This window comes from Loxodonta africana, chromosome 5 (genome assembly GCF_030014295.1).
Source record: "Loxodonta africana isolate mLoxAfr1 chromosome 5, mLoxAfr1.hap2, whole genome shotgun sequence".
NCBI lineage: Eukaryota > Metazoa > Chordata > Mammalia > Proboscidea > Elephantidae > Loxodonta > Loxodonta africana.
In genome coordinates, this window is record NC_087346.1 from 151,952,838 (window position 1) to 151,963,462 (window position 10,625).

Below are 10,625 nucleotides of genomic sequence, written 5' to 3' on the forward strand. Positions count from 1 at the left end.
TTAAAATCCACTTGATGGCAACGGGTTTGGTTTTTTGGTTTGGTTTTTGAGCTATAAGGAGCCCTGGTGGTGCAATGGTTAGAGGCTCAGCTGCTAACTGAAAGATTGATGGTTCGAACCTACCAGTGGCTCCATGGGAGAAAATACCTGGAAATCTTCTCTGGTAAAGATTACAGCCTTGGAAACCCTGTGGGGTAGTTCTGCTCTGTCCTACAGGGTAGCTGCGAGCCGAAGCTGGGCACACAGCTACATTAGAGATAGAGTTGCCCATAGGTGGCGCAGTTGCACTGACAGCTAACCTAAAGGTTGGCAGGTCTAGCCGACTGTGGAAGATGGTACTGTGGAAGAAAAGGCCTCCCGATCTGCTTCTGTTGAGACTGCAGTCAAGAAAACCCTATGGAGCAGCTCTACCTTGTAAGGCACGTGCGGTCGCGGTGAGTTGGAATGACTCACCTGGCAACTAACAACAAGAACGGAGCTATAGCAGCACAATTGGGGTGGTTGATGCCACAGAGACCCACAGAGCCTAAAACATACCGTGCCTGACCTGTTACAGTTAGAGCTTGTCACCCCCCTACTTTATAAAGATGGTAGGGGTGCAGGGAAGGGAATAGGCTCACTTAGGCCAGAGTTGTTAGCCCCTAAGTGCTACATTTTGGGTTAATACTTTCCTCCCTTCTTCCCTAGTAATCGGCGGCCTGCGACATCCATGTGTCACTGACCAGCAGGAGGCATCCCCCCACGGCAGCACTTCATGACCCAGTGGCGCCCGGCCCACTGAAGCCACGGTGGTGTCCAGCATGGCCGCGCTGCTCCTGGGCGCGGTGCTGCTGGTGGCCCAGCCGCAGCTAGTGCCTTCCCGCCCCGCCGCCGCGGGCACAGAGGCCCCAGACCAGCCAGGCCAGGAGGAGCTGCTGCAGCAGGTGGCCACGCTGGCAGACGACCACCTCCCGGACAGCGCAGCACCCAACGGCTCCGCCCGGCAGCTCCCGCAGACCATCATCATCGGCGTGCGCAAGGGCGGCACGCGCGCGCTGCTGGAGATGCTCAGCCTGCACCCCGACGTGGCGGCCGCCGAGAACGAGGTACACTTCTTCGACTGGGAGGAGCACTACAGCCACGGCCTGGGCTGGTACCTCAGCCAGATGCCCCTCTCGTCGCCGCACCAGCTCACGGTGGAGAAGACCCCCGCGTACTTCACGTCGCCCAAAGTGCCTGCACGGGTCCACAGCATGAACCCGGCCATCCGGCTGCTGCTCATCCTGCGCGACCCGTCAGAGCGCGTGCTGTCCGACTACACCCAAGTGTTCTACAACCACGTGCAGAAGCGCAAGCCCTACCCATCCATCGAGCAGGTCCTGGTGCGCGACGGCCGCCTCAACGTGGACTACAAGGCGCTCAACCGCAGCCTCTACCACGTGCACATGCAGAACTGGCTGCGCTTCTTCCCGCTGCACCACATCCACATCGTCGACGGCGACCAGCTCATCAGGGACCCCTTCCCCGAGATCCAGAAGGTGGAGAGGTTCCTGAAGCTGGCGCCGCAGATCCACGCCTCGAACTTCTACTTCAACAAAACCAAGGGCTTTTACTGCCTGCGGGACGGCGGCCGGGACCGCTGCTTGCATGAGTCCAAAGGCCGGGCACATCCCCACGTCGACCCCAAACTCCTCAGTAAACTGCACGAATACTTCCACGAGCCAAATAAGAAGTTCTTTGAGCTGGTCGGTAGAACATTTGACTGGCACTGATTGCAATCGGCTAGGTCTCAGAACATTTTCTGTTCTAAGGTCCACTGTACAGTTAGGGGGGGGGAAAGAATTTTAAAAGGGCATTTAAGCTATAATTTATTTGTAAAATCCATAAATTCCTTCTGTACAGTATTAGATTCACAATTGCCATATATACTAGGTATATTTTTCTACTTGTTAAATTGAGGGCATTTTGTATTGTTTTTCATGGTTGTTAACATTGTGTAATATGTCTCTATATGAAGGAACTAAAATATTTCACTGAAAAAAAAAAAAGTTTTTCTGGAGACGTTGTCTTTTTTTAATAGAATTAACTTGCCCCCAACGCAAAATAGCTGTCTGTGTCACATTCATGGCAGGATCTCTATTCCTTTGTAATTTTAAAAAAAGAAAGAAAGAAAAATGGGCTTTTTTTTTTTTCCATCTCTATTATGCCTCTCTGCTTTCCTCTCCTTTCTGCATTGCTCATTTTAATTTTTAATGTCTTGTTGTGGTCATCAGATTTATTTTTTACTTGCATTGTAAGATTTATGTTCAGTGAGATTCCCTGTTATTCTTGGAAATGGCAATTTCACCTATTCTGGACTTCAGCAATTGTGGGCAAGGCCCTGAGTGTGGATGTTAACCCCATGTAAACTCAAAATGGACAAAGCAATATTAATGACCAAAAAAAAAAAAAAATCAAGCCACTTGGCCTTGAGTCTATTCTGATTCATGGTGACCCCATGTGTGTCAGAGTAAAACTGTGCTCCTCAAGGTGTTCAATGGCTGATTTTTCTGAAATAGATCGCCAGGCTTTTCTTCCAAGGTGCCTGTGGGTGAAATGAAACCTCCAACCTTCCTAATAGCAACTGAGCACATTAATTCGTTGTACCACCCAAGGACTCCATATTAAGGACAGGGGAGTATTTGATGACTGCAGTAGGTTCCTGGGGATTCACGTTGGCTCTAAATACTCTAAAGAGTATTTGCATCACTCCCACCGCAATGGCTGAGATCTATGAAAGGGGAGATTAAACTTTGATCTTGGGGTTCTATACTTTGTCCCAGGTGGCAGTGAACTTCCTGAAAGTCACTTAAAATAGAAAGGAGAAATTGCAGAATCAATGTGGTCCCCATACTGCAGATGGCTGTGAAAAGCTGACTAAAGGGGTAGCTATTTGTTTAGGCTGGTAACCTGTTTATTTCCTGAAAGCTCAATGTGCATTTATAGATGTATCTATCCATTGCATTGAGATACAAATTTATATCTCAAATAAATTATTTAAAACTCAGCTCTGCATGTGGACTTCTGAAGATGAAAGAGAATTTAAATCCCTAAGGGTTCAAATTGCTAAAAGAAAAGGGCAGAGTGGAGGGTAGTACCTAAGGAACCTCCTGCATCTGCCCTCAGAGGGAAGAGGCCAAGAGTTCACTTCCAGTTCTGCTCCTGAACAGCTGCGTTATAGGAGGTGGGTCCGTAAGTCCCTCTGAGCTGGTTTTCTCATGCAGCCTGCATTCATTCAGTCAGCCTTGGTCAGAATTAAATAAATGGCTTTTCTTATCATTTCAAACAGATTCATTACGGTAAAACAGAAAATGCAAACAAGCAAAATAAACCTGCTTCCTGACATAGCTCGTACTTAAGGACGAGGAAAGAACCTGATATTATTGATGGTCTCCTACTTGTAAGAACTAAATTAAATTTCCCCGAGCGAGCCCAGGAGGCAGGAATCGTGATGGCAAGTTCGCAGAGGAGGAAATGGGCCCAGAGAACATGTGAGGCACTTGCCCAAGGTCACAGTCACCATAAAAGTCAGGGCTTGCAGTCCACTCTATGTCTCTATGGAACCAAAGCTCAGGTTATCTGTTTATTTCTATGCGACTCTTTCTGAGCTTCAACAGGAAAGTCCTGAATTTGGAGACAGTTTCTCTTGGCGTATCCCATTCCTGGTGCCGGATGTCTTCCATCTCCAGAAGTATGCCTCGGCCAGAGGGAAGAATTAAGAATGAGCCTGTATTATTCTCAGCAGTGCTATTGGGGAAGTGAGTCACCTCGGTTAGGTCTGGGTAGCTCCAGCCAGGCCTGACCTCAGCACGGCCCATGCCCCACCCCAGGCTGTGCCTGGGCTGCATAGAGTGCCCCCACCTCTTCAGATCCTGAGTGACCACCAACTCCCAGAGGGTGCGGCAGAAATATTTATAGCAGACTTCCTGTTGATATACTTGAATCTTCAGAAAGCTTCCTTCTGCAGCACATCACTGAACCTCCTTTCCATGCTATCCATTCAAGAGCTGAGAAAAGAGAGGCCCAGAAGGCTTAAGCCGAGTTTCTAAGGCTGCCCAGGAATTTGGTGACTGAGCACAAACACCAGTGTGAACCTTCTGACTCTCCAGTGGATGCACTTTGTAAAATACCTATTAGTGCCTGCGCTCTAATGGGATTAGTAGGGTTGTAGCATGGACTCTTGGGACAAGGGGTCATGGGTAAGAAAGGTGGAAGGCTGAAACAGGGATGAAGACCTGATCTATCTGTTGGGGCTGGCACAGTTGGTGATAGGTGGTAGTCCCGTGTAAAATGATCAGTGCGTATAAGTAAATGCCAAAAATTGTTGATTTGAGGGTGGAGAATTGTGACTAAGAGTGTGGCCATGCAGGTCTACCCGTGGCAAGGAATCAGGGGTCCTACTGCTATGTGTCTTGATATTTTTATGGTGGAGCCCAGACCAACCTTCTGGAAGATCAGAGGGGTAAGAAGCCATCGTTCCACACTTAGCCCAGGTACTGAGATCTCGTCCGACTAACTCAGGTTCAGAGGTCCTGCAGTAGATGCGGGCCCACCCTGATAGAAGTTAAAATGTAGTGACTCGGGCCGAATGAGCACCTGGGCCCTCCCGAGCACACCTAGTACCAATTCTGTTCACAAAGAGAGGTTTATTCTGATCAGACGGAGTGAGGCACCTGCCCTGACCGGCCCAAGCTCAGCAGCCTACCTGGGGCCTCTAGGTGGTTCCTTCCACAGAGGGGGCTGACGGCGGCTTAGCAGGAGAGGCTAGCTGTTTTATCTGGAATATGCGCTGCATTGGATGCACCTTCTGGCCGGACGGTCCCTCCTCCCTCCCTCTCAGGAGTTAGACAGTGCTGAAATCCCGTGAACACTATTTGGTTATCAACTCACAGCCTGAAATTGTGCTAGTGTAGCAAAAGTGAAGTGCCTCTGCGCCCAGGGTGCCATGCTGCTTCTATCCCGGGAGACTGTTACTCAGCTAAAGGGGGAAGTCGGGCAGAAGAGGCCAGAGCCCTACATGCCTGCTGCTTGCGGGGGTGGCGTCAGAGGTCACCTCTAAGAGTTTTATTCTTCCTTTTTTTTTTTTTTTTGAGCCTCTAAGAAATCCCTAAGGAGCCCTGGTGGCACAGTGGTTAAATGTTCAACTGTTAACCACCGAGGGGTAGGTGGTTGGAACCACCAGCTGCTCCACGGGAGAAAGATGTGGCAGTTTGCTCCTGTAAAGATTACAGCCTTGAAAACCCTATGGGGCAGTTCTACTCTGTCCTATAGGATCACCGTGAGTCAGAATTGACTCAACAGCAAAGTGTTTGGTTCTTTTTTTGTTTGTTAATAGGTCCCTGTTTGGCACAAATGGTTTGCACTCAACTACTAACTGAAAAGTTTGTGTTTTGAACCCACCCAGCAGTGCTGTGGAAGAAAGTCCTGACGATCTGTTTCCATAAAGATTATAGCCAAGAAAACCCTATGGAACTCAGTTCTACTCTGTAACTCATGAGGTTACCAGGAGTCGGAACCGATTTGACAGCAACCAGTTTGGTTTTACTATGTGCCTAGCAAGGTATTAAGCAAGCCCTCAGGAGAATAATAGAAAATGCAAGAGGAACCAAAAGTTATTCATAGTTCTGGGTTTAAATTAAAAAAGATGAGATGAGATGAGGAAGCCAAGGAAATGGCATTTAGCTGTGTGCTTGAACTTTCACATTTCATTCAACCCTAGCCCGGGAGGAGTCAACTAGTCCCATTAAAGAGAGGAAAAAACTGAGGTATAAGAAATGGCTCAGCCCTAGAGTCATTATTTATTTGGTTTATTTTTAAAAGTAGAAAGAGAGAAACAGTACTGGCTCTAGGGGGATAGTTGTACAGAGATGGGGGGTACTGGCATCAAGTAGCACAAGTAGAAGGTCAGAGATGGCAGAGACTCTCCCACTACTTGGATTCCCAGAAACAGTAAGAAATCAGTAGTCTTCCCAAAGGTCACTTCACAGAGATATGACCCAGATCATATAACTTATGGACAATAGGGACCCTGCCCTTTCCATGGGAAGGTTTCTTGGAAGAATTGCACGGGGCCAGAGCACGGAAGGCAATGGGCATAAAGAGAGCAGGACATTCTGGGCAAGGACAGCTTGAGGAACCAAGACAAGTGATGATGGAGTGGGAGGTGAGGAGATGAAGGCAAGAAACTTGTCTACTGGACACACCAAATAGATTAAACCCATTGAAAGTCCAGTGTGTGTCAGGTACTTGTGACCTCGAAATCTGTTTACCAAGGCAGAAGTTTTGGAAGCCTACTCAGCAGGCAACCATGAGTTTTTGTCTCCCATCCAGGTGTATCTGTAATTAAAAATGTCATTTAATGGTCACCCACTATGTGTTTGACATTTTAAATATGCCACTTCTAATCCACATAACTCCAAGAAGTGAGAAATGTTATGCTAATCTTAAGAGGAGGACACTCAGGCTCTGGAGTCAAGACTTGCCCACGATGACAGAACCATTGTTACAGTGGGAATTTAGTCTCCAATGCCTTAGCTCTTTCTGCTCAGGTTTTTTTTTTTTTTTTTTTTTTCTTTCTGAGTCCATCCAATTGCTGGTAATAGCAGTGTTATGGATTGAATTGTGTCACCAAAAAAGACATATTGAAGCCCTAGAGAAGGTTAGCACTCCCCTTGACAAGGATGGAAGAGGCTTTCAGGCCTTACAACACACTTACGGTTAAGACGTTGCCACTCACTTTGTGGCATCTAACCACAGTTTTGGAGTCCTGGTGGCACAGTGATTAAGAGTTCAGCTGCTAATCAAAAAGGTTCAAATCACCAGCCGCTCCTTAGAAACTCTGTGGAGCAGTTCTGCTCTGCCTATAACCTATAGCGTAGCTATGAATCAGAATCTACTGCAACAATTTTTTTTTCCCCTACCCTCAGTACCTATGAAGGCAACCATGGTTGAAGATAGGGTCTTTGAAGATGTTTTAGTTCAGATAGCATGAGGCCGTACTGGAGTAGGGTGGGTCCTAACACAATATGACTGTTGCCCTTATAAAAAGAGAAGAGACACAGAGGGAAGAAGCCCAGGTAAAGTTGGAGGCAGAGGTAGAGTTATGCTGTAGCTGTAACCCAAGGAGTGCCGAGGATTGCCAAGAACCACCAGAAGCTAAAAGAAGCAAGGAAATGCCTTCAGAGAGATCATGGCCCTGCATCCAGAACTGTGAGAGAATACGTTTCTATTGTATTAAGCCACCCAGTTTGTGATACTTTGATATGGCAGTCCAAGGAAACTAACCCAGGCAGGATAGTAAGGCATGGTTAGATAGATCAGTTTAGTTGATTGGCTAGGGTGTTTGGGTCTAGTTCACCCTGGTATTAAGTGCTTTACTACATTTTCCTCAAATTTCTTGGTTAGATTTAAAAAAAAAAAAAATCCACTGCTGTCTAGTCAATTCTGACTCATGGCGACCCCATGTCTGGGTGGCACAAGTGGTTTGTAATTGACTGCTAACCTAAAGGTTGGTAGTTCAAACCCACCCAGCCCCTCTGTGGAAGAAAGGCCTGATAATCTGCTTCTGTAAAGATTGTAGCCAAGAAAACCCTATGGAGAAGTTCTATTCCGTAATACATGAGGTCACCCAGTTAAGTAACCTGAAAGAAATAGTAACTAGAGTCAGGATACCTGGGTGTGACTCCTGGCTCTACTAATTATTACCCTTGTGGCCTTAGGTTCAAACTCTCAGAGCCGTAATTTCCTTCTCTGTATAAATGGGCTGATGTTTGCAACTCTGTTTTCAGAGAAATTCAGTGATATAAAGTAGGTAAAACCTATAAACTCGGTGGATATGTGGCTTAGTGGTTAAGAGCATGAAGGACCTTGAGAGACAGACCAAAAGTGGTCTTGAACCTGGGTTCATCTTCTCTCTGCTATGTGACTGCAGCAGTGGCTGTTGGTGCCCCAACCAGATGCCATGTACCAGGGCAGTGCCCTATCCCAAAGCTGCATGAAGGTTGGTTGCTAATACCTCACCCTGTACTATTTTCTGGAATATTTCCCTTAGTTAGCAGGAAGATGACTGGAAAATCATGCCCACCATGCTCCCCCCTCCCCACTCCACTTTCCTTGGAACGCAGTCTGTCATTGATGAACAACATGGAGTAAAGGATGGACATCCTTGCCTTGAGGCAGGATAACCTCTGTGGTACAACTCATGTTCCAGATCTTTTGTGATTAATTTGATGCTCTGAGGAGTCCCTGGGTTGTGCAAATAGTTAACACACTCAGTTGTTAATTGAAAAGTTGGAGGCTTGAGTCTACCCAGAAAAAAAAAAAAAAAAACAGTGCCATCGAGTCAATTCTGACTCATAGCGACCCTATAGGACAGAGTAGAACTGCCCCATAGAGTTTCCAAGGAGTGCCTGGCAGATTTGAATTGCCAACCTTTTGGCTAGCAACCGTAACACTTAACCACTATGCCACCAGGGTTTCCATAGTCTACCCAGAGGTACCTCAAAAGAAAGGCTTGGTGATCTACTTTAGAAAAATCATCCATCGAACACTGTATGGAGCACAGTTCTACCCTGACACACATGGGGTTGCCATGAGTTGGAGTCAACCTGACAGCAACTGAAAAGACTTCTCAGAAACAACATTTTTGCTTAGTTTCTTCCCCCACTTTATCCAGTGTCCCTCACTGCCTTGCCTATTTCTTCCATGAACCCATTCTCAATAAATGACTTGCCCAAAAATACAAGAGTCCATGCTTCAAATTTGTTTCTAGATCATCCAGCCTAAGACAGTGACTTTGTATAAATGCCTTATTCTCTCTGAATATGAAATATCATATAGATAATTCATTCAAACAACTGGGCTATTCTGATTTTCACAATTAAAGGAGAGACAGTAGGGAATGAGGCTATTTCATTGGCTGACACATAATAAGCGTTAAACACAATAGTAGATAAAGCCATTAGCAAGTATTAGGCCCAATTTTGGCTTATCAGACTACCAAAATAGTATTAATTCACAAATGTGAATCTTAAAGTCCACCTTCATGAAACCTTTCTCCTCCCCACAAATGTGAATGCATTGTTCCATCTTACAGGATGTCGTATCTCTACTGTGACAAGTATTTAGTTTAGATCAAGTATATGGATGCCTCTTCCTCTTAATTGCAAATTCCAAAATAAAATAAAATAAAAAATTAGTTTTTTTTTATTATAATGCCTGGAGCATGGTAGATGGGAGATGCATGTTTGTGGATTTAACAGTGACTCCAGTCCAGTTGTCCATGTAATATGAAAACCACCTCTACCATATCCCAGCCTCATGATCTGGCCAGCCTCCTGGGAGCTCCATCTCTGGTCAAGGCCCTGGTAGGCATTTTACCATGTGTTGTTTTATTTAATCCTCATGAACCCCTGGTGAAATAATCAATCCAAGCTCAACTTTTTCTCTCACCATCATAGCCCCAGGAAATAGTACAACGCTTGGCACAGATTTACAAGTATTTATTAACTAAATGAATCATTCTAAAGCCCAAACCATTTCCACTGTGCCATACTATACAATCCCTTCCTGAATATTGCACCAGTGGGAAATTTAGTACCCTCCAAGGCAACCGATCATATCACCAAACTGGCTATTTGAAATTAACGCTTCCTGTACCCAAACCTATATTCCCCTAGCATCCTCCCATGTGTCTGTGTTTTACCACATGGTGTCACGAAGAACAAATCTATTCCCACTTTCTCATGCTAGCATACTGGAAATAGCACCGGCCTTGGATTCTGAAGACAGGGTATGAGTGTTTTGGCTCAGCTGTGTGACCTTGGGCAATTTACTTAACTTTTCTGGATTTCTGGTACCTTTTTCTCAAAAGGGAATAATGATCCCTCCTTCACCGAGGTTCTCTGATTATTACACGGATAATGAACAATGTACAAATATAAGAAATTAGAATTCCATAAACACTCTTCTAATATTGAAAAGTAATCCCCTGTGACTTCTAGTCAGTTCTCATGGCTTGTAGTCCTCTACAGAAGGTAAAGGGATGCTAGCAGACATTGTTGGAGGGTTTACTAAAAGCTAGGGGTACATTATCTCATTTAATCTTTACACTAATCCTATGAGACAGGTATGCTATTGACCTAGTTTGATGAATGGGGGAAATCAAGGCCCAAAGAAATTTGCCCAAAGTAACATGACTAGTAAACGGTAGAGGCAGATGTGTTCCCTGGGTGATGTGTCTTAAGCAGTAGCGTGCTTAACCACCAGGATACCCTGCCTTTCAGTGCAAAGGAGAATCTTTCTCCCAAATATGCACCCCTGAAAAGAGGTACAGCACAAAGAGAGCAAATCAAGAGGTGAAGAACTTAAAGTAAATATCAGCAAAAAGACTGTGGTAGGAAGAATTCTAGAATGGTCCCCAAGATCCCTACCCCCTGGTGTCTACACTCTGTATAATCCCCTCCCTTTGAATGTTGATAAACCAAAAACCAGCCCATTGCCGTTAAGTCAATTCTAACTCATAGCAACCCTACAAGACAAAGTAGAAAGACCCCGTAGTGTTTCCGAGGAGCAACTGGGGGATTCGATCTGCTGACCTCACTTTCTTG

General features: G+C 45.7%; 1 protein-coding gene and 1 pseudogene across 1 annotated transcript; both read left to right on the forward strand.

Moving 5' to 3' along the window:
- The first annotated feature begins 614 nt into the window (after positions 1-614).
- On the forward strand, positions 615-2,160 carry HS3ST1 (heparan sulfate-glucosamine 3-sulfotransferase 1). Its single transcript, XM_023549668.2, has one exon. It carries the CDS (start codon positions 801-803, stop codon positions 1,749-1,751), a length of 951 nt encoding a protein of 316 aa, XP_023405436.1. The 5' UTR covers positions 615-800; the 3' UTR covers positions 1,752-2,160.
- Positions 2,161-6,669: 4,509 nt separating this feature from the next.
- Positions 6,670-6,780, forward strand: LOC111751067 (U6atac minor spliceosomal RNA; annotated as a pseudogene).
- The last annotated feature ends 3,845 nt before the right edge of the window (positions 6,781-10,625 follow it).

Excerpts from the sequence above, each read along its gene's own strand:
- HS3ST1 (XM_023549668.2), top strand. The coding sequence starts at position 801 with ATGGCCGCGCTGCTCCTGGGCGCGGTGCTGCTGGTGGCCCAGCCGCAG.